The sequence below is a fragment of the Marmota monax genome, unplaced genomic scaffold (assembly GCF_021218885.2).
Source record: "Marmota monax isolate L192 unplaced genomic scaffold, Marmota_monax_Labrador192_F-V1.1 WCK01_AAM20220418_F8-fsc00069, whole genome shotgun sequence".
Classification (NCBI taxonomy): domain Eukaryota; kingdom Metazoa; phylum Chordata; class Mammalia; order Rodentia; family Sciuridae; genus Marmota; species Marmota monax.
The window spans coordinates 1,094,560-1,118,523 of record NW_026695243.1 but is presented as its reverse complement, the minus strand read 5'-3'; the positions used below and the strand labels follow the sequence as shown (position 1 = coordinate 1,118,523).

General features: G+C 39.7%; 2 protein-coding genes across 10 annotated transcripts in view; one reads left to right on the top strand and one right to left on the bottom strand.

The window, feature by feature from the left end:
* Znf189 (zinc finger protein 189) overlaps nt 1-23,964 on the top strand; it is a 55,446-nt gene that overhangs the window by 7,828 nt on the left and 23,654 nt on the right. For all 9 annotated transcript variants that reach the window (XM_046457201.2, XM_046457203.2, XM_046457202.2 and 6 more), the window contains one exon: nt 616-3,354. In XM_046457201.2, the coding sequence (XP_046313157.1) occupies nt 616-2,336 (1,721 nt within the window). In that variant the 3' untranslated portion in view covers nt 2,337-3,354. Of the gene's footprint in view, nt 1-615 lie in introns of those variants that run through there.
* Nucleotides 11,807-23,887, bottom strand: Aldob (aldolase, fructose-bisphosphate B). Its single transcript, XM_046457200.2, has 9 exons — nt 23,733-23,887; nt 20,428-20,549; nt 19,416-19,627; nt 18,474-18,528; nt 17,336-17,496; nt 16,339-16,422; nt 15,297-15,471; nt 14,706-14,905; nt 11,807-12,335 (listed from the first exon to the last, which is right to left on the bottom strand). Exons 2-9 carry the CDS (start codon nt 20,537-20,539, stop codon nt 12,240-12,242), a joined length of 1,095 nt encoding a protein of 364 aa, XP_046313156.1. The 5' UTR covers nt 20,540-20,549; nt 23,733-23,887; the 3' UTR covers nt 11,807-12,239.

The following is a 23,964-nucleotide window of genomic DNA, read 5'->3' as shown; positions in this document are numbered from 1 at the left end:
CAGTGTTACATGCCTGTCATCCCAGCTATTTGGGAGGCTGAGGCAAGAGGATCTCTTGAGCCCAGGAGTTAAGGCCAGCCTTAAACAAGATCTTACCTCTTAAAAATAATTAGAAGAAGTAATATTTATATAATTTAATCTTCACGGTACCATTCTGAGGTAATAAATTTTTTTAAGTATAGTAGCCTTTTTTTTTGTTCTGGAGATTGAACCCAGGAGCACTTTATAACAACCACATCCCCAACCCTTTTTTATTTTTTATTTAGAGACAGTCTCACTAAGTTGCTCAGGCTGGCGCCTCAGACTTATAATCCTCCTGCCATGGCTTCTTCCCTAGTAGCTGAGATTACAGATATGCACCACAATATCCAGCTCAATTACCTTATTTTTCTTTTTTTTTCCAATATTTATTTTTTAGTTTTAGGTGGACACAATATCTTTTTTATTTTTATGTGGTGCTGAGGATCGAACTTTCAGTGCCTCATTCATGCCAGGCAAGCGCACTACCACTTGAGCCACATCCCCAACCCCTTGATTACCTTTTTTTTCTAATAGTTTCTTCTTGCCTTTGAAGAGCTTGGCTGATGTTTGGATTATATTTATTATTTATTCCAGATGTTTTGAACAGAGATAAGGATGAAGAACCAACTGTAAAACAAGAAATTGAGGAAATTGAGGAAGAAGTGGAGCCACAGGGTGTAATAGTTACAAGAATCAAAAGTGAGATTGACCAGGATCCCATGGGTAGAGAAACCTTTGAACTTGTTGGTAGATTAGATAAACAGAGAGGTATCTTCTTATGGGAAATACCACGGGAATCTTTGACCCAGGAGCAGAAAATATTCAGAGGAAACACTAATGTTATTCATAAGAAACAAAACTCAGAAGAAAAATGCCATAAATGTGAAGAATGTGGAAAAGGTTTTGTCCGCAAGGCCCATTTCATTCAACATCAAAGGGTCCATACTGGTGAGAAACCTTTTCAGTGCAATGAATGTGGGAAGAGTTTCAGTCGCAGTTCATTTGTTATTGAACATCAGAGAATTCACACTGGGGAAAGACCCTATGAGTGTAATTACTGTGGAAAAACCTTTAGTGTGAGCTCAACCCTTATTAGACACCAGAGAATCCACACTGGAGAAAGACCCTACCAGTGTAATCAGTGCAAACAGAGCTTCAGTCAGAGAAGGAGCCTTGTTAAACATCAAAGGATCCATACAGGTGAGAAACCCCATAAATGTAGTGACTGTGGGAAAGCCTTCAGTTGGAAGTCACACCTTATTCAGCATCAGAGAACTCACACTGATGAGAAACCCTATCACTGTACCAAATGTAAGAAAAGCTTTAGCCGAAATTCATTGCTCATTGAACATCAGAGAATCCACACTGGGGAAAGACCCCACAAATGTGGTGAATGTGGGAAAGCCTTTAGATTAAGTACGTACCTTATACAACACCAAAAAATTCACACTGGTGAGAAACCTTTCCTTTGTATAGAATGTGGAAAAAGCTTTAGTAGGAGCTCATTCCTTATTGAACATCAGAGGATCCATACCGGTGAACGGCCTTATCAGTGCAAAGAGTGCGGGAAAAGTTTTAGTCAGCTTTGCAATCTTACTCGTCATCAGAGAATTCACACAGGAGACAAACCTCATAAATGTGAGGAATGTGGAAAAGCCTTTAGTAGAAGCTCAGGTCTTATTCAGCATCAGAGAATCCACACCAGGGAGAAGACTTATCCATACAGTGAAACTAAGGACACTTTTGATCCAAATTGCAGTCTTGTTATACAGCAGGAGGTCTACCCTAAGGAAAAGTCTTACAAATGTGATGAATGTGGGAAAACTTTTAGTGTTAGTGCTCATCTTGTACAGCATCAAAGAATCCATACTGGTGAAAAGCCCTATCTGTGTACTGTTTGTGGGAAAAGCTTTAGTCGGAGTTCATTTCTCATAGAACATCAGAGAATCCACACTGGTGAGAGACCCTATCTCTGCAGACAGTGTGGCAAAAGCTTCAGTCAGCTTTGTAATCTCATTCGACATCAGGGTGTTCACACAGGTAATAAGCCCCATAAATGTGAGGAATGTGGGAAGGCCTTTAGCCGGAACTCAGGTCTTATTCAACACCAGAGAATACACACAGGAGAGAAACCTTACAAGTGTGAGAAATGTGACAAAAGTTTCAGTCAACAGCGCAGCCTTGTCAACCATCAGAAGATCCATGCAGAGGTGAAAACTCAAGAAACCCATGAATGTGATGCTTGTGGTGAAGCCTTCAATTGCCATATATCTCTTACTCAGCATCAAAAATTGCATACTGCATGGATGCAGTAAGTGTAGAGAAATAAGTAGGCTCAGTTTAATTTGAGATTATCTACCCAAGTGCAGTTTTAGTCTGGCTCAATATGAGTCAAATTTTCTGGTAAAGCAAATTGTCCTTGGCTTCAGGCAAATGGTTTCTAAAGATCCTGTGAATGATGGACACATGTCCATGGCCAGTTGACTTCTAATTACTCTGTTTTCATGATCATGGACAAAGACTTACTAATTTAAGTGTCTTTTAACAAATCTTTCAGCAGAGAAGTTGAACCCAGGTGTAGAACATGGAAGTGCTCTAAAGGACAAAGTTGAATTAGTGCAAGGAAACTGGGAGCAGCTGAGTTAGAAAACTGAGAATAATGATTCAGAGAATCTTCTGCCACCATCTTCATGGTGGTCCTTTCAATTCCATTATGTTTGGCTGTGCATGCCAAAGCCTAGTGATTAAGCATATGTAAGTTGTCAAACAAAGCTCAGTTGTTTTTGAAATCAGTATACAAAGTTTTTGTCATTTATTTAAGAAAGTTAATTGTTCGGCATGTGAGTTAATAAAAGGCAGTTCCAGTGCCTGGTTATTCCCAGATCAGTGAAATGAGTGAACTATTAAGTTTACGTGTAAAGATCATGTGAGTAATTAACCAACCTCACCTAGCAAAGGTGTTACCAAGCAATCTTTGGGAGTGCCTTTTTCCCCCCAAGATGGGCCTAAAAAAGTAGAAGATAACTGTTCTTTTGTGCTGTCCCATCTGTGAAAGATATTTGTAATACTATACGAATAAGCTTATTCCTGCACAACCAAGGAGCATGTGAAAGTGTACATATTTTGGTTACCAAGAATTGGAAATAAAAAGACTTGGAGTTTATGCTAGGAAGCTTGAGATATTTTGGTATTGCTTTGGGTTTTATGGTAACTAGATTTTGCATGCAATTTTAAATTTTTTATTTCTGGTTCTAGGGCTTCCTTTAGTTAATGGTTGTTTTATAAACCTGTTAAGTCATCATTTGAATCAATTAAAACCAGTTTTGTTTTGGTTTTGGTTTTGGTTTTGGTTTTTTTTGCTTCGTGTAGGAGTTTTTTATTAAAACCAGTCCTATCAACTACATTACTGTGTTTTTAAAATTAAAATCAAGGATTTGAAGGAACTCATTCTGCCTATGGCTAGTTAATTTTTTTTAGACTAGATCAAAATAAGCTTAAGTCCAGGTTCTCTAATTTCTGAATATAGAATTCCAAATTATCAGAACTCACTAATTCTAACTTCCTAACAGTTTGAGCAAACACCCTTTTTCCTATACCACAGCCATTTTAAAAATAACCTCCAATTTTCATCTTCTCATTGTGAATAGCACAATAGCACATGTGTTCATGTATGCGTATGCATATAAATGTGGCAATTATACATGTGTAGAAATAGACCTATTTAAGTTAGGTACTTATATTTTAAGATTTAAGTTAAGATTTCAAAACAAATACTTGTCACCCAATGGAAAGTATGAAAAATAACAGACTGTACCTGAGTCCACAGAATTACCCTCCTTTCCTGGATAGTCAACTTTCTTTTTTTAACAGTGGTTCCCAGGCTAATAATGAGATCTCAACTAATAATGAGGTTCTTAGACCTGTGCTCAGTATTTTTAAAAACCTAGTACAAACCTTCAATGGAAGGCACACAAACAACTTTACTTTTTCACTGGAATTATAACCCCTAGCTGTTTATATTTTCCTCATGTTAATTCTTGGCCATGGTTGTATGAGATACTCCTACTAGAATTGAATAATTTTTAACATCCTTGGATATGAATCTGGAGTGACTAAACTCCTGTAGCAGTGGACAGTTTTTGACTATATATACAACTCATTGCTTTTTATAAACAGCCGATGGCCAGGTGAGATGGGAGGATCTATTGCACTCATGGGCAGGATCATCTCAAAAAACAAAAAAATAAAAAAACAGCCAAAAATGATTTTTTTTAAAGTTATTTTGTTTCGCATGAAAATGATAGATGAATGCAGAAGAAAATGAAGATCCTAGAAAAGAAGGGAAGGAAAAAGTTAAGTCATTTGAAAGGAGTCCATTGGGATGAGACTGAAAGATGAGTACCAGTGAAGATAACAAGTAGTGTCTGAGATAACCTGGAAGCTACAGAGTATAGAGTGGTAGCCTAGGGGCTCAGTCAGGAATGTGAAAGTGAGGAAAGGCAGAGCTTAAAGAAGGCAGATGGAGAGAGTTCTGCTAAGGAGATTGTTTTCCATTTTAACTCACCAGTCATTATGGAGGTGAATGGGAGGGAAAAGGTCTAGGCTCATACTACTTGATCTTTCTTGGATCAATGGGTCTTACTCAGAAAACAGGACCTGCAAAATAATTGTTCTAAGAATTTATGGTTTCCATATGAAGAAGCTAAACAGGTCCTTATAAAACAGTTGAGAGATTATGATGCTTCAGCTAAGCCAATGGGAACATGAGGAGACAGATTTGAGAAGTATTTGTCTGCAGTTGGTAATTGAAAGAAAAAGGTAAAGAATTAGAAGTTTTGAGTGTAGGTGGGTGTTAATGCTCTTAACTGCTAAAATGGGGTGGGTGTCACAGTATAGAAACAGGTGATTGTTGAAGTTGTTTTGAACTTGGTCTGCCCATGAGACAATTAAGATGTTGAGAGGCAATTGGACATAAGGATGTGGTGCTTACAGAAGAGACTGGGTTAGAATTTGATGTAGCAATTTACCAGAACTGGAAAGAGGCAGATTTAAATTTCAAGGAAAGAATAAAACTAGAAAAGTCCAGAGGGCATGAATCCCATGTGCAAGATACAAAGGGATCTGAGGGAGGGGCAGCAGAAGCGTGGAAGGCCAGCATGTAGTAATGACTGCCATAGGAAAGTGACCTGGAAGAGTGCTGCAGCAAGGCAGAGGAAGAGCTAAAGAGTGTCCTCTGGACTTGTTCATTAGGAAGTAATGAGTTTCTATAAGAGCAGCTTCTAGAGCTGGGAAAAAAACATTTTCAGAGGGTGAAATGGTATCTGGAGAGTGTAGGTCATCAGTTCCTAAATGTGCCAATTCAGACAAAAATTTTACTACGTTCAAGTGGTAAAAGTAAGAAAAAGATAGTATCTTTGTAAAGCTGAAGTGGTTAAAGACCTTTATTCTAAAATTATGCCCTGTTTAAAATAAGTCCTTTTTATGAATAATAGTGATGGGAGGATACATTGTTTAATATATATCCTAGATGAAAGAGCAAATGGTAACCCTTTATTTGTAATTCTTTTTATCCATGTTACTGGTCTATAAAAAGCAATAAAAGTAGATGACTAGTGTGTGAAAATAAAGAGGGCTATATCATACTGCACTCCATAAATGTATATGATTATTATTTGTCAATTAAAAATTAAATTTACAAAGAGAGCTGTAGATTGAGATTAAGGAAAAATTGACATTTTTATGTTCTGAAAAGATAGCCAGTTGAAGGAGAGTTAAGGATAAGGAAGATCAGGAGGATAACTGAATCCTAGCATTAATGGTCCTAGCATTTGGAGACCATCTTCCTCCAATTTGGGAGAAAAGGGAAGAGGACAGATTCACTGTCTTGTTCAAGAGATGAAGAAATTGAATTCACATGAGGTGATCCATTAAAAAAAAATAAGCAAGTTTATGTTTGGAGACTGAGGGAAGGAGGAAAGCTGGATGTGATTTGGGGCAGAGTTGGGCCTTGTCAAAATTAAAGGTTTGAAGGAGCAGCTGGGGAGCATGGAAGAGAAAACAAAAACTTGGGAGGGCCTGGGGTTTTGTATAGAGCCCAGCTGAAGTACAAGACTATGAACTTGATGGAATTACTCAAATTCTTTCTGGGAATTAACATGGAACAATTTTGAAAGGAAATTAGGGTTTAAGTAAATGAAACAAATTATTGGTTAGCAGATAAAATTTTTATATGAGCAGGTAAAAGGAGCCTGGTGGCAAAGACTGAAAACCACTATAATTATCCATTTCTCTGTACTTTTTATTAGCAACACATTCATCTATCTTCCTAAGGGAGTATATCATTAGCCAGTCTAGAGGCATATACAACATACCCATTTGAGCACAGTATTTGCTTGCAGAATAAATTTCAACTTTTAAAATCTAGTTCAGATAATCCAGTCATTTTAAAGTTACTGTTCCAAGATAGTTGCTGTTCCAAAACTTAAATACCCTATTTTTCATGTTCTACCTGTGATGTTCCTTCTTTGCTTACTTTAGAAGTGGTCTTGGTGGGGGTTGGTTGATTGTTTTCTTTTTTATTAAGTCATTTCTATAACTAAGATGTGAGCATGTTTAGTTCAAAGGTATTATAAGTTCAACTATCATGTAGTTCTAAAGTACCTGCCATATGCTATGTATTTTCTGTAAGTATAAAATGCCCAGTTGTATTGACAGCCCTTTGTCCTCAAGGAGACTTGCAGAATGAATAGTGTGCTATATATAATACATACAGTAAAAGACTGGAGAAAAATCACCTAAATTTCCTAAACACTGAGTTTTGGTTAGCTATACATCTTGCACAAATGAAATATGGTGTGCGCCTCTGCCTGTGTTGTTTCCTATCCAGGAGCCAAGCTTTAAAGGACAGGTTTCTCATGTTGGTCCAACAGCTAAGGTAAACTTCCATATCACATGACAGTCATTGCATCCCTGGAACCAAGAGGTGTACTCTGACTTCTTTGGTAAATTCCCCAAGGTAGAAATGGGCAGGATAAAGAAAAGTTGGAAGTGGCTGCAGAAATATGTCTTGTGTTTTAAGATCTCAGGAAGGCAGCATGGATCTCTCTTGACACCTGAGACCTTAAGCTACAGCCTAGCCCTGACTGTCTTAAACTGCCAGAATTTGTGCTATGTTTAGAACATGCCCTATTTTTCATGTGCCACAGTATTCAAAGGGCTGTACGTGTAGTTGAGTCCCTTTTTGAAAACTGTAAAGATGAACTTTGAGCTTTTATTGATTTATTTTTTAAAGTTAGGTTAATTCTTTTTTTGTTCGTTTTGTTTTCTTAGTGTTGATGAACCTTTATTTTATTCATTTATTTATATGTAGTGCTGAGGATCAAACTCAGTGCTTCATCCATGTGAGGCAAGTGCTCTACCACTGAGCCACAACCCCAGCCTCTTGAGCTTTTATTTGTCCCTAGTGTTTTGTCTATCAGGGTGCAGAGACTTTATTAGGGTGGCAAATGACTGCTACATAAGGAGAGTTAATTGTTTTCCCCAGTCTGAAGATGCCGTGTCTACTCACCCACCCCACCACAGACAGTCCAGGCCCTTGATGGATTGTTAAAGACATTTACCTGGCTCTTATTTTCCTCCTGATCCACTACTTTCTGAAAGTAATTTTCAGGAATACTCATGTGTCATTTTTTTCCTTAAAAATCATCCATAGTTCTCTATTTCTCATCACTTCAAAAGTTTTCAAAATATCCTTTACCAACCCACCACCTCCAATGCCATTGCACTTGGCCTCAACATTCTGGAATGATCTGCAATTCCCTCAACAGATATAGTCTGTACTCTAGTCAGGACACACAGTTCACATTCATTCCCACTTAAGCGACTGTTGTTCAAGAGCTGGCTGACAAGAAAAAATATAACTAGTATTTATTCACTACTTATGTATGGGGCATTGTACATTAACTATGCTAGCCCTCAAAACCACAGTTTTACAGATATAGAAACTGAGGCTCGAAGAGACTTTACCAAGATCATATAACCTGTAATCAACTGCCTGCAGCTCATTATCTTGCCCCTATAAAGAATACCTTCCCTTTGGATCTTGGCAGCTAGACTGTGTCACGGTAATTTAGCACATTATGGTATGCCACTTTGTTTCTTAACTGTATCCTTATCTTCCTCATCTCAATAGTGAGCTTGTAAGGACCATGCAGTATCTTTATAGCACTGAACATATAGTAGGAGCTGAGTGAATATTTGTTGACTGATTTCTATGTATATTTATGTATATTTGATATCCAGTACTGAGTGGTTACACTATTTCAAGAAGCCTAGGACAGAATGTGTTGCAGCCAGAAAATCATTTTTGAGTAATGGAAAGAGCTATGACTGGCTGTGTTGAGCTTTACATTACTACTGTCTCTTAATTCATCCTTTCTAGATATGGACTTAGGGACTTGGTAACATTGCAGGAGCCCCCCAGGGTCTATTGAACATGGGCAGTTTATCTGCTGTTCTCGAAGTGTGGCAGATATTGTACTAAGGAAAGGTTTACAATTCATTATCCAAAAAACCTTGAGACTATACGTGTTTTGGAAATCAGAATTTTTTATAACCCTCTCTGCAGGGTCTCAGGCAGCACCTACTATCAATCACACTAATATTCTGCATCACATCAAGTGGAATAATAATGGATAGACTCGTGTCAGATTTTGCCACTGAATAATTCCCTGCAAACTTTTGGTTTTCAGAGCTTTTTGGATATCATAAGAGATGTGAACCTATTACTGAGATGTGTTATTGACTCATTTACTTTCTCAATAAAATGTGAAAATATACTTTTAGTTATTTTGGAGATTAAGAAACTGAACCATAGGAAGGTTGTTTGCCTAAGGTCACAAAGCTAATAAATGGCAGAGCCAGCATTTGCATTTAGGCTAACTCCAGAACTTCTGCTTTGAACTATCATGAGAACACCCTTCCAAGAGGCCTTTACACATCACACTGGCCCAAGTCTCACTAACTGGTTATGTGACTCTGGACAACTTCCTTAGCACACTGGAGCCATTTCCTCTGTTGCTATGAGTGACATCTGTATGTCAGTAGGTGTGTTTTCCCTGAGAGGGCTAAATCAAATGGACCCATTCTTACTTTGCCTAAAGCCTGCCCCAAGATTTCTGTAAGTTTCTTAGGTCCATATTCTGTCACAGTTAGCTTCTGTTTCTGCTGAATTCATTCACATTATGAATTGTTAACAACTCATCTCAGTATCTTGCATAATGCAGACTCATATGTAAAACTAAGCTTTTCATCTCAAGAAGACAAATGTCTTTGGTATTACGAGTTTCTCTTATTCAAAGTCCTTTAGTCATGACCCCTTAATTACATATTGCCCTAACATCTTCCTGTCTCCTTTTCCTTCTTTTTCTTTTCTCCCTTTCTCCATCATGCGACCAGCGCACTGGTTTCATTAATAAGGTTCTTGGCATAAAAGTTAGCTAGCGAGATCGAAATAAAACATACAGACTCAGTTACCTTTTTCTATGACCAGGTCCGAGACGGCTCCCCTCTCTGGTTCCCACCTCTAACCGCCCGGTAGGGCAGCAAGGATTACTCAGGGCTAGCAGGAGAGAGAGAGAGCAAGCACACCAGGGAGTAGCCTTTTATTGGGGAACAAGAAATTCAGGGGAGAATTCCATCCAATGAAGGTTGAGGGGGGCCACACTCCAAGGTCAGGGTCAGTGATTGGCCCCCAGGGTCAGTGGTCAGTCACACCCCCACATGGACGGGCTCTCTCATCAGGAGAGGGCTGGGAAAGCTCCGACAAAGTTAGCCAGAGCGCCTCAGACCCAAACCGGGAGTTGCCCAGTCACATGTGAGAATGGCTTCCCACGCCTTTCTTCCCTCATTTCTCTGCCCATTCTGTCCTTTCTCTCCTTCTCCCTCTTTAGAGCAAAAACAGTTTCCTGTTTTTGTTCCTTTTGGCATTTAGTCATTTTTTTTGTGGCCTTAGCTTTTGATATTCGTACCCTCAAAGTATCATATTCTAGTGACTTATCAAAATGTTTTCTTGCACAAAGGCAGTTCTCCTTCCTTGTATCATCCTGTGATAGCTAATCCATATGCCATCTCCTGCTTTGTTACATCCAACCATCTGATTAGACTCTCCTCCCCAGTAACCCACCCCTCATCATCAACAGCTTGTGTGTGTCTTGCTGAGCTATGTGAGCTCATTTGGTATGAAGATGCCCTAAAGATGAAACTTCTACTGATTCCTTTCTATATCTAGTACCAGGTTTTATTTTTGGTATGTGTTCAGTCACCCCTAGAATAAATCTGACAAAGTAGGTAAAGCTAGGAAGCCACCAATGTATTTAGTGATCACAGAGTTGATCTTTGAAATCTGAAGCTTCATAACACTTGTCTTCATATTACCCTGAATATAGGAAATTACTGGAATTGAGATTTCAAAGTAACTGTAGTCCTTTAGTGGGCAAGAATTTCAGATGGGAGCTACAGAAAATGTATTATATAAATCTTCATTCCCAGTGAAACATAATCCATATTTATATCTTAGCCTAAGATATAAAGAACTCAACATTGGTTAGAAATCCATGCTCAACCACTAAATGGGAATCTAAGAAGTGTCTTTACAGAACAGGTTTAGTTGTATCTGGATAAAAATTTTAACTGTGTGACCCTTGGCATGTAATTTAACTGCTCTGGGTTTGGTATTCTCGTGTGTCAAATGAAACTCTTGGCTAAATGACCTCTGAGGAAGGACTGAATTGCTTAAGTAAATACTTTTTTTAAGAAAAAACTAATGACAAGTATATGGCAATAAATAGTCAAATGTTATAGAGGGTATAAAGTAAGAAAAAGTCATTTTTCCTTTACCTTATTCCCAGGTCTTTCTCCTCAAGCCTCTTTGGACCAATTCTGTCTTTTTTAGTCTAGATAGTATGTTTATGGCTCTATTTTTAAATTTATTTACTCAAAGCACTATCTTTCATCTTTGTACTGTTCAAGGTAAGGAATTAAGTTTTCTTCCCTCTTCTATATTTTAATTATACATATGTGAATTTTGGTGATTTATGTTATTTCCTTTATCACCTAGATAGACTTACAGCACCATTTCTTAACCCATCAGTTTTACATAATATTCCTGACTCCTTTTGCTGTCCTCTACTTCTTTATACCCTTATATGTCCCACCCTCTGTCAGTTAAATTATTTCAGTATTGTCCAAAGATATAATGTTCAAATTCTCTTTTATAAGTATGATTTTTCTCACATGCTTTCTCTATAGATTAATCCTGAGCATTGAAAGTCAACAAATTCTAATTACATGAATATTATTTACTGCAAAACTAGGGAATGTGGTTGACCATGCAGAGGGAAATGTAGTCCTGTGTCACCAACCTGGGCACTTGAAGAGGAATGTTCCAAGCATCAAAGTCACATCTATCCCAAGTTACTGGAAATCATTTTGCATTTTAGTTGGCTTCATACTGTGCATGGCTTTAATTTTACAACATTCTCAAACTTAGCTGCACATTCAAATCACCAAGAGAGCTTTTAAAAAATGTGATAATTTGAGGAGTCCACATCTAGAGTTTCTGATTTAATTGGGCTAAGGTGTATCCTGAGCATCTACCATTTGACTCCAATGAGTAGCCAAAGCTGAGGCCCCTGACCATTAATGCCAGTCATGTCTAGAAGAGTCAAAGACAATGAAATAAACTGAGCCTGTCAACAACAGCAGAAAATCAAACCCAATACCAACAGAAGAGTTACAGAACATTTTATTTATTTTTAGGTTGCAGTTGTCTCCTTCATAACCTTCCAGTGGTAAGGTTTTTCATAAGATCTACTTTCCCTTTAGCTTTTGAGATGTTTTACTCTGTAGTTGTTATTTGGAAGGAGAACTGGTTTTCTTTTAAAGACTGTTCTTTTCTTGGATGAATACTCTTGAGCCTGGGGAGCTGGAAGTGTAAGGAAACTATTGTGTGACAGTCATCAGATCTTTGATATTCATATTTATATTTTAACAACTGAGTTAGTTTCTCCCCTGTGTCTGAAATTTAGCACATATTGTTTTTCCAGAAGTTTCCAATCTAATTTTGTCTAATTTCCAGGATTGATTGAAAGATTGTTCCTTGTCGACTCTCCTACCCAGACACCTAGAAGAGCTGGAGCCAAGCTGGTGGGCATCAGGGCCTAGTAGGTATAACAGGCAGTGAAGAGTGACTGGGTAGAAGCAGCACCAGAGGAGCCTGTGTGAACATACTGTCCTTTAGCTGCCTGGGAGTTAGCCTAAAACACAAGCATAGGAGAGGACACTGAGTTAGAGAAAATGCAACACTGGGAGTGACCACTCACTGGACACGAGCTACACCTTCAGCTGGATTTTTTTTTTCTCCTTGCAATGCTACTGCTAAATATTGAAGGTGATATAACCCCCCTCCTTTTTTTCCTATTATCTTCCTTTTTGACCCAGTTTTCTGATCATTTCTTTGGTAAGCTGAGGTTTGTGTCAGTTCCTGGGAAAGTTTCTTCATAGAATCAATCATACTGCAATGACAGTACTAGAAATTGAAGTTGAGAAACTTCTCACTAGTATAGTATACTATAATCAAAAAAGAAGTGTTTACATCTTTTTCTGTGTTCTACCTATATTTATCCACAAGAATATGTAAGTTTGATATAATTGTTATCATATTATCATTTGATTGCCTGTGTACATTCCAATTAAAGGTAAATTCAGAATAACAAAACTTTTATAATAATATTTGGTGCCATTTCTTCTGTCAGTCATTGTTGCTATTGTCTGTTCTCTCCAGGACTCTCCAAGATTTGGATATCTTACATCATTGGTTCTCCAAGAGTCTTTCATGGACTATCAGCATCATTTAGGATTCTATTAGAAATGGACACACTGGCTTCACCCCATACCTACTAAGTTAGAAATTCAGTATATGGGGCCCAGCAGCCTGCATTTCAGCCAGCCCTCAGGCCATTGGGATGCACAGTCAAGCTTGAGAACCACCATCTTGGGTGATAAACTCAACTTCTCTTGCTCTGTGTGGATGACACTTCTCATTCCATACTTTTCATAATCCCTCATCCTGTGAGAACCACCTCCCCATCCCATCAGCCACATGCCAGCACATCCATTCCCTGCCTTCCATCATCAAGGTGCTTTTATGTTTCCTTCCAGTCCCAGAGATGTTTTTCAACTTTTTATGGTGTGGGTGGGGGCTTCCTTTCCTTTAGGGCCTCCTTACCAAACTTCTGACTAACTTGATTCCTTGCCCAGCCTCCTTTATGGTTAACAAGGAAATGAGTCTATCTATCACTAAAATGAGGCACTCCTCTCTCTCTACTAAACTTACTCTTTTATCCCGCTACTTCCCATTCAAGTTTGTCTGAATCTCCCTGCAGGCCTTAGAATATCATTAGGAAAAATTAGGAACTAAGCTAATGTACTACAAACTCACTCTCATTTCAGTTGCATGTGTACCTTATTTGATGTTTGGCTATGTCTGGCTGTAATGTCTGGTCAATTTCCTAGCAGATTGCTTCAGCAGCTTCTAACCTTCCCCAGTGTCGGGAATGAAATCTAATTTCTTTCCCATTTTCAGCAAGTTCAATGAGTGATCAAATGCTCCATCTCAACTCTACCAAGCTGAATCCAAACCTGTTCTCTCTTCTTTTTTGTCTCTCCTTTTTGTCTGAGACCAATGATGCCATCCATATTTAATACATATTCTGTAAGTCCTTCTTCTCTCAGTTATTCCCATTACCTAATGTTTACCTATCCTCATACTCCTTTTGCTTTACATTTCACAAAGCCAACCTCTCTCCTATGTCACTAAACTCTAAGCTGCCTGAGAACAGTGGTTATGTATGTTCACTTCAGTACTTGACTCATAGAGAGTATTTTTAAAGTAATGGTTACTAGTTAACTTTCTTTTCTTTTGTTTTCCTCCCTCCCCTCCCCTCCCCTCCCCTCCCCTACTCTCCCCTCCTCTCCTCTCCTCTCCTCTCCTCTTCTCCCTCTCTTTCTTTCTCTCTTTATCTCTATCTCTATCTCTGTCTCTGTCTTATTTGGTCTCATTTCTCCTGATCACTTTTCCTGGTCTTTTCTAGACAAACTTCTTGAAGAGGCACCTTTCCCCTTTCTTTCTCTACTGAAAATGTTGAGGGTCACTGATGTGCTCCTAAATGCCAATCTCGGTGCCTTTCCTCAGTCTTTGTTTTGAACCTCTCTGCAGCATGTAGTTACTGACCCCTTAAAACTCTTTTAGTTTGTTCCCAGAATCCTTGGTTCATCCTATTATATAATCACTGATTTTCTTGGTGGCTTCTCTTGTTCATCTTCCCAAAATGAAAGTTGACTCAAATTCAGACTTTGGTTCTCTTATTTTCTTCCCTCTGAAGTGCCTCTTTGAAAACAAAGAACCTTCAATCTACTGTCATCAGTGCTACTACCAGCATGAATAATTCAGAACTCTTTCTAGCCCCAATCTTCCTACTGAGCTCTCATGCCACATTTTCAAATACCTATGAGGCACTGTATATAGAAACCTCCATTGCCTGGAGAAAATGATGCTTCACCATTGCAAGAACATCAGGCCTCTAATATCAACTTAATCAGGTAGATAAGAGGTAGAAGCATCTTACCAGGGCCCGCTTCATGAAGGCCTCCTGGGTTGCCTTCTTGTTTGCAGCCTTGCCATTCCAGGCATCCAATGCACTGGCCTGCAGGGCCCGTCCATAGGAGAAACTCAGTTTCCAGGGCTTTGGCAGTGGGCAAAGGTTGATGGCATTAAGATTAAGAGTAGCATCCTCTTCACTCATGCCACCAGACAAAAAGCAGATGCCTGCAGGAAAGAAGCCATGACTCTACTGTATCAGATCCAGCTTATATATTCTGCTTAAGGTACATAACCTACTATCTCCATCTTTTCTCTGCTTGACTTGTATGGGACTGGGTCAGGGAAATCAGTTTGCCTTTGCTGAAACTAGATGGCTAGGCAGAAAAAGAATTTAATAAATAAAATGGGGCACTGAAATATTGAGGAAATAAATGGATGTGAGTCATTGGACTGACATAGGATGCTTGATATCATACAGCAGGAGGGGACGTGCTGGCTGCCTGTGAGACTGGAGGTCTGTTTCAAGGGTAGAAGCAGATGGCACAACAAATGCTTGTGGCATTCTTTCAAAGTTTGAGGGCTGAGACCTTGAATTAGAGAAGAAAGAAGATCTTACCAGGAACAGCTGCAGGAACAGTGCGGTGGAGAGCCGTGACGGTGGCCATAGCCACTTGCTCTGGTGTATACTTCTTGGTGCAGGCATGTCCAGCAGTCACCATGTTGGGCTTTAGCAGGGTGCCCTCTAGGTAAACATGATGGTCATTCAGGGCCTTGTAGACTGCAGCCAGGACCTTCAGGACAAGGAGACCAAACAGGTGAACCAAAGTCAATTTTAGAGTCCCCTACTTCAGCGCTTCTATAGTGCAAGGATGCAGGATGGAGGAATTCCCATGTCTTGCCTGGCAAGAGCTTCTGAATCAGCCTCCAGGCCTCATCTTTGCAATGCACTGCAAACTGTAGCCACCAAGCACAACCATGCTCACCATCTCTACTTCAGTGGTGCCACTGTGTGAACTATGGCATGAGTTTACGTCCTTGGGACCTTTCACTCACTCTTCCCATTATGCCCTTGGTCAATATCATCCTTTAATGAGAGTGTCTTGATAAAACTAGTTGAAAACATCTAAACTGGCCTCCCCTCTTCATTCCCTTAAAAACCAAGTTTAGACAGAAGTGTTTTCAAATGTCATTTCAGTCCACATAATTTTGGAAGGGGAAAAATCAAGTTCATATGACAATATGTCTTCTACTTTCTTGGTGTATGAGAAAAATCACCTTCTTTCAGAACTACTATGACTAACTTAGAAAGTCGAATGTGAACAACATGCTTTCTAAAAACATTTTATCATGCTGGCCTTATTTAAAAATTTATTAGTGTACACACAATGGAAATCCAAAATAGATAATATGTCTTGCCCAACCAAGATCCATAGTGGGAAAGAGGATTCTCCAACCCAAGTCTTAGTGTGCAAATCTTTTCTTCTTCCATGTACCAAAAAAGGGAAGTACTGACAAGCACCTCCTCACCTTCTCCATGTTACACAATGATTTTGAACAAAAGGCTATTTCAAATATAACAGCTGTTATATGTAAATAACAGCAGTTACTTAAAAACAAGATTTTTCACTGGATTTGGGATCTATATATTTAAGACCTACCTTCTCCGTCACATACTGGCAGTGTTCCAGGTCATGGTCTCCATCAGGAATTACCTCTGGCTCAACAATGGGTACCAGTCCATTCTAAAAAGGAAAATGGAGTTGTGGGTGGTCAAAAGTGAAGCTGTGTACACTGTGATTGATCCCTTCCTGAGGAGTAGATTCAACAGATTCAATTGGTATAAACAAAATCCACCATATACGTGAATTAAAGTGGGTGAAAGGAAACTTATGGAGTATCTAGTGAGAATTTGTGGCTTAGGTAAAAAAGAGCTGTGAAGTTATAGAAAACTTTTTCAGGAATAGGGTTAAAAAATAAATACAAACCATTAATTTCTGTATCCTATTCCAGAGATTATTCTAGCTACCCCAGAACCTACTTGCCATCCTTTTAGGGCAGTCAAGTTTAAATTACTAAGAAAGATGCCTCTGGTATAAGTTAATTGAGGCATTCAAGCAGAGTGTACAGAGTTTTCTAACTGGGAATTTTCAGGTGCCTGAAACTTTAGTAACCCCAACACAGTACTCACAGAAGCAAATCAAACTTAATTTGCCCTGGAAACACTTCAGCATGTGTTGGCTAAAAACTTTAGCATCAAGCCACCATCCTCCATAAAATTATTTAGATTGGGACTAGATTTGAACTATGACCCCCTTGCTACATATCTAAGTGGGTCATATCTTGGCATTATGAACCAAAAATAAGCAAGTACTCTGGCCTCAAGAACATTACTGTTTTTAGAATTGGTTTATGGAGCTTTGGCAGAGAGCAGAAGTTGATGGCACTGGCCTTTGAGCTTCTTGCTTAATGGGGTTTCTACCAGCTTATGGGACCAAATCTTTCCCTATACACTTGGCTATAACAAAAGTAGCAAAAAATACCACTAGCATATAGTAAGGGAAGAGGAGGAACAACTTGTGGTTATAGTAAAATTGAAAAGAGAGAATCTATGAAAGGTCTATCCTACTGTTTCTTAGCCCAGGGAAGGCAGAGCACCTGCTGACAGATGCTAGCGTAGCGGGCCAGGGCATTGGCATTTTCTTGAATAGCAAGACTGGAGGGGCACTGGTCAGCAATCCTCAGCACAGCACGCCACTTCCCAAAGTCAGCACCATCTTTCTTGTACTGAGCACAGCGCTCTGAGAGGCCATCGAGCCCTGCAAGTCACAAAAGAGAGAACAGCTTTTTTGAACCTCTGTACCTGATCCGTGGGACCACTGACAAAGTCAAGTTCTCTCTTGGCTTAGCTTTCAAGCCACAGAGCTTGAGGACTGGCAACACCCAGGCAAATAAGCTTTAATCACAATACTGGGCCACAAGACATAGAACTAATGAACATTTTTTTTAATGTAGATCCTGGACACTCCACAAGTAGAATAGAGGTAACTAATAGTTCATATTATATTCATTTTACAAATGTGGAAACTGAGGCTCCAAGTGGTTAAGTCACTTTACCGTACAGTTTGAACAGCTGAAAAGTAACAGCTGGGATTCAAATTCTGCTTAACTAATCCAAGGCTGAGGTTAAGAATTATCTACTTGGCAGTAAAGTACCTTGAAAAATTATCTATGTAGCCTATGATGGAACAAGGATTCAAACCCAGGTGTGTCTGATCTCAAAACTTGGGGACTTTCCTCTCTATTACTGCTGAATTTCTTTTTAAAAATAATAGTTCCAGGTAGAGTATGCAATACATTGTGGTGACCACTTGGTGTACACTGTCTGATATAATCCCCATGACTACTCTGCAAAGTAGATGTTGTTATCCCATTTTTAAGGTAAGAGAACTGAAGCTCAGAGCATTTCAATGACTGGCCCAAGGTCACCCAGATATTAAATGGAGGAACTGGTATTAAAAGCCAGGTGTGTTGGGCTGGGGATGTGGCTCAAGCGGTAACTCGCTTGCCTGGCATGCATGGGTCGCTGGGCTCGATCCTCAACACCACATAAAAATAAAATAAAGATATTGTGTCCACCTAAAACTAAAAAATAAATATTTTTTTGAAAAGCCAGGTGTGAATGGCTCTAAAATTAGAATAATATTCATATTTCATTTTTCCTTGCTTCTTTCTTTAATCATCTTCATTTCTAGTCTCTATGAAGATGATTCAAATTGGTAAGTAATGTCCTTACCTTGAATGGAGGTTTCTTTGTTTGTTCCTGCAAGGGGAGCACCTCCTTGGTCTAACTGTGGATACAAATAATTAACAAGTAACTAGCAGGTGTTGAATGTCAGCAAACGATAAAGCAAGACTTCTGGTTCTGTTCTCATCTTTCACAAGCTAAGGAGTAAATAGGGAAGGTGTACAGCAGGAATGGGTTTGGGGGACAGACCCAGTTCAGTCTACTGAAGAAGGGAAGTTACCTAGAAGGAACAGACTGAGAATGTCAATCCTGACATTTATTGAACACTTGCACCTCCCAGGCCCTGCATTTGGCCAGGAGGTAGAGATAAAGGAAGCAGCCTCTTCTCTAAGCATCAAAATAGCAGATGCTAAATCCACAAACTCTTTATAGATAGCCTGAATATGGGCAAATGATGTTACCCATGTGGTTCAGTTTTTTCACCTCATCTCTAAAATAAGGATAATAAATGAGTCTATTTCCAGGGGTTGCCCAGAGGGTTAAATGAGTGCTTGGAATTCTAAGCATCCAATGAATGAATGCTAATTTTCACTGGAGAAATTCATGCAGTAATAGAAAACCTACTTAGAAGATAGAACAGTAGGCACTTTAATAAAAATAGGGCCATTAATCAAACAGTTATGTGATAGGAACTATTTTAAAAACTCATTTCATCCTTACAAGAACTTTATGTGTTAGGTATGAATACTCCCATTTTGAGAAATGAGGAAATAGAGATTCAGAGAGATTAAGTACCTTGTAGAAAAAGCAATTGAAAGACAAGGGCACTGGCAGAAAAGTCTAGGAGAGGATCTGATTCTCCATGGGAAGAAAATCATGATGGAAAGGTGAGAAACGAGGTGCTGAGAATTCGAGGTGTTGGCCCCGCCCCGCCCAGCATGCGGGGAGCTTGTCTCCTGACAGGAGTGAGGTGTGAATGGAGATATTCACCTTGATGCCCACGACGATGCCCTTTTCCTTGAGGATGTTTCTGAACAGCTTTCCCTGGCTGTCCTTCTGGTAGAGGGTCTCGTGGAAAAGGATCACTCCCCCGATGCTTTGGTTGATGGAACTGTCCACCGTGAAGAGGATTTCACGGAACTGCCTGCGGTTCTCCTCCGTGTTTTCCACCTTGATCCTCTGCAGGCGGTTTCCCATGGTGCCTGAGGGGATTGGGCAGAAGGCAGCATAAGGAGCAAGCCAGGGCTTTCCTGTGGCCCCTCTCCATACTCAGTGATCCTTACCAGGATGGAAAGCAAGACTCTCTTTTTAAATTCTGATCTTCAAAGTTTCTGCCTGGATTTTTGACTCCCAGGGGAAAGTTGCTAGTTGGTAGCTGTATGGGCTGGGCATGTAAGGGTCAGGTTGGAATCCATCATTGGGTTCAGGTGGACATGGAAGGCCTTTTGACCTCCCTACCCCTCCCCTGATCCAGTCTTCAAGCTCGCTGAATGTATTTGCAGTGGAAGAAGAAATGGGGAAGACTCTTAATTTTATCTTCTGTCATTTTGGATTAAGCTGTTCAAGGCTGCCATAACTCTCCCCTGTGCCATCCTGGGGTTCCCTTATCCATGAGCCCTGCCCCAGTACAAATGCACATTCCACCCTGCAGACTCTTAACCAAGCTGACTTTAAAACTACCTTCTTACTAGCAGCAGACACCTGCATATCTGATCTCCCTCTGGTTACTGAGTTCCTGGCCTTGCTACAGGCTAGATTTAAATGACTCCCAGCAAGGGCCTTAAGATGGAGGGCTTGAGTTTCTCACCTTGGTTTTCCAGAATCTACCTGCTGGAGCTACAGGTCTCAAAAGATTTATGCTCAATGAATCTTCTGCTCCCTCTCACATTTATGTAAACCTTAAACCTTTACTTTCTCACAGAGAAAGGAAAATGATTATAAAGTTGCTAAGAGTGGAAACAAGATTATGCTGTTGTATGATGTGACCATTTCTCACACTCACCTACAGATTCATCTGCAGCCAGGATGCCCTTTCCATTGGCAACGATGCGCTGGGCAATATCAGAGAGCTCCTTCTTCTGTTCTGCAGTGAGGGCAGGAAATCGGTGGGCCATGGTGACAGGCCTGGAAAAAGAGTACAAGAGAGTTGTGCACAAAATGTGGGTGCTCAGATAGGTTTGTGACCAAGATGGTCTGCGCAGATAAGCTTTGCAGACTCCTCTGACCATTCTGGTCCATTTCCACAGATGGATAAACAAATAAGTTCTGTTTTTTCCCCCTTTGCCTAAGTAGTTCCAAATAGTCATAATGAATGAAAGTAGGATGCCAAGTGTTCATGGCGATCCTAAATAGGGTGCTTTCCAGGAGACCTAGAGGTCACTGATTCTGAGGCTGAACCAGCTCATCAGGGACCCACTAAACCCTGACAAGTAGAGGGAACTTCAGCAATGGACTAGCTGTCTGTTCTGTGGATTTCTGGTGCCATGGTAACCTTCAGACCAAGGTGCAATTTTTCCTTCTCGGTTTAATTATTTGCACAAAGGAGTTGATAATTGCCAAAAAGAAAAAAAAATGTTTCCTTATGAAGTGAAAGGAAAAAAATAGCACAATAACAATTAAAAATTACCATTTATTGCCAATCATTCTGCTAATTGGTTGACATATAATTTATTCCTCACAATAATCCCAGAAAGCAGTTGGGCTTTTCCTTCTTTCACTTAATAGACTAGGAAATAATGAGAAATAGGAAATAATAAGAGAGTTTTAATCCCAAGGACCAATACCCAATAAGGCACAAAGTTGGAAAAAGAGATAGCACTCCCATCTATTCAAGGGAAAGAGTGAGGAAGGGAAAGGAATTGGCCTTGGGATGGTTCCTAATGTCCAGAACACCTTAGACTGTGAATCATCACCCCACAGACATAGCAATTCAAATTCATAAGGGTCTGACACATTCACCTTGCAATCTGGGGTTTATAAGTCAGACAGACCTGTGCTCAAGGACCAGTTCTGCTCTACCATTCCTAGCTGGGACTTGGGCAAGTCAGTAACTTCTCTTAGTTTACTATGAATTAAATGGTGATAATATCTGCTTTGGTCATCTTATTGCCAAGTGACTCAATGCAACCTATGAGTACCCTGCTCACCATAGTTGCTCAAAATGTATTTGTCAAATTGCATAATAAACATGAAGGTGCTTTATAAAGCATTATGAAAGTGAAAGGTGCCACTATTTATCTGTTTTGAACTTTAAAAAAATCATCATCTAAAGGCCCTCCATGTTTCTATTTACTACCAAGTTGTTTTCCCCATTCTGGGTTTGCTGACAACCAAATAGCAGAAAAAAAGTCAAGTCCAACTCATACTGTTTGCAGGAAGTTAAACTTATACAGAGGGATTAAAGGTCTGTACCACATCAGCACAAACGTTGCCTCTCTGTTAATCATAAAACAGGTCACAGGCCAATGTTCACTGCCAGAAGACAGGAGGCTAGCCTGGAATGGGTAATGAGAATCAATTATTTCTGTGCCCCTAAGCCTCTGACCGAGGTCTCACATCAATTGTTTTTTAAAAGTGTGATGAGAAGTAGTTCACATTAAGTGGGAAAAAGCATTTTTCAGAGAAATATGCAATGTATATTATCACCCTATTAATTAAAAGAAGTATATTCACATACTATTTGTAGGTCTACATATGCAAAGAGTAACATTCTGGTGTTACCTCTGGGGGATGGGGATAGCATCATATTTCACTTTATATTTCTTTTGTAATGTTTGATTTCTTAATGAGCAGGTATGTATATATTTATACACACACAAATCTGGCTGAAACTTGTGAATATTAACATATAAGAACAGAGAGTAACTACAGAAGACCGACCTTAGAGAAATATTTGCATCAATATAACCCTTTAGAGATGAGGACTGGAAAATGAGGCCCAGGCCCACTATGTCTGTCTGATGCCCCTTCTAAATTGTGATGTTCTTGGATTGCAAGTCCCAGCCTACTGGCTTATGATTTAGAATCTGGTTTCTAGTCCTTTTTCATTCAAATAGTCTATGGCATCCTACAGTGTGGTTCTTTCTGTCTTCCTAAAGAGGTTCTGTGAAGTTGTGATCTGTAAAACATGGATATTTAACTCCCAGAGAATTATAAAACAGCAGTGAGTCTATTTGCTTCTGTACAAGCAGACGGGTTTCTAAGATGAACATGGAGCAGGGGACTGTCATTCATTGCAAGCTTATGATTGCTAGGCACGAGAGCAGCACTCTCATGTATGGATGCATGAAGATGCCCTCAACTTTGTTACCCTCCCCAGTGCCAGAGAGACAAGTGCAGTGAGATGGCACCTGATCCCTGGTGCCTTTGAACACATGGAACAGCCCAGAAAGAGACTCAAGTGTTGCTCTTTCTATTAAACTGGTATCTAAACCAAAGGAACTCTCAGATTTCCAGCAACTACACCATTCCCTGTCCTAGTACCTCTAATCCTAACCTGGGTGTTCCCCAGATTTGCATTGGCTAAAGTGATAAATACCACAGCTACAGAACTGAAGCCACTGCTGCATCTCAACTGGCAACTAGAGCCCTAGGTAACTGTTTAAAGAGAAGTTTGTGGGAAAAGATAACATATTCTCATAACATGCCTATTTTTCAGGGAGTAGAGCAAATGTACTAAAATAAATCAGGATCTTCACATTGGCTGGTGTTGAAAAGAAATGTGACAAAAAGCATTAAGTGAGTGGAGGGCTTGAACATCCACAACCACAGAATGACTATGATCAGTGAAGTTTCCAACCCTGCTGTTTCTTCTTTTATGCCGTGGGTGAAGGCAAAGAGCAAAACACTCCAAGGGCTCATTTTGGTCACAAAGAAACTTCAGTGCTAGAATCAGTACATGTGGGAAGAGAATGTAGAAAATGACATAAGGCAATACATATGTAAATAAAACTCACTGAAATAAGTAGTTGTAATGAAAAGAAAGTGGAAATGAACTGGACCCTCAATACTGACTACACTCCATTAAAATAGAAGTGTTCAAGTATTTTTCCCAGACCACAGACTCACAAGTGCCCCATACAGGTAACAAGGTCACTGGCAATCAATCTAGACAAATTGGCCACTTGAGGAAAGGTGCAATGAGTGTGCTGTGAGAGCACACTGTGATCTCAGCATCGCCTACCAGGCCACCACCAGGCTTTTCCTATAAACAAAGGCAAGCAGTCCTTCCCCCCAGGGCTCAGGGCTATCATTAACCCCTTATTCACTCTTGCTATCCAGGTATTCAAAGGAAGTTCTTTTACTTACGGTTTGATAAAGAGTCCTCTTAGATAACAGAAGCTGTGGTTGAAGTCGCAGCTGCCTAGTAGGACAAATCTTTGGATACACACAGTTTTTATAGCCTTTTCATCAGCCTTTTTTTTTTTTTAACTTTTTCCCTCCCCTTCCTACCTTGGCCTGGTAGGGAGGTGTTTATTCAATAACTGTGGTTGGTTCATAAGCAACCAATCCTTCTAATCATGTCCACACCCTCCTTAGG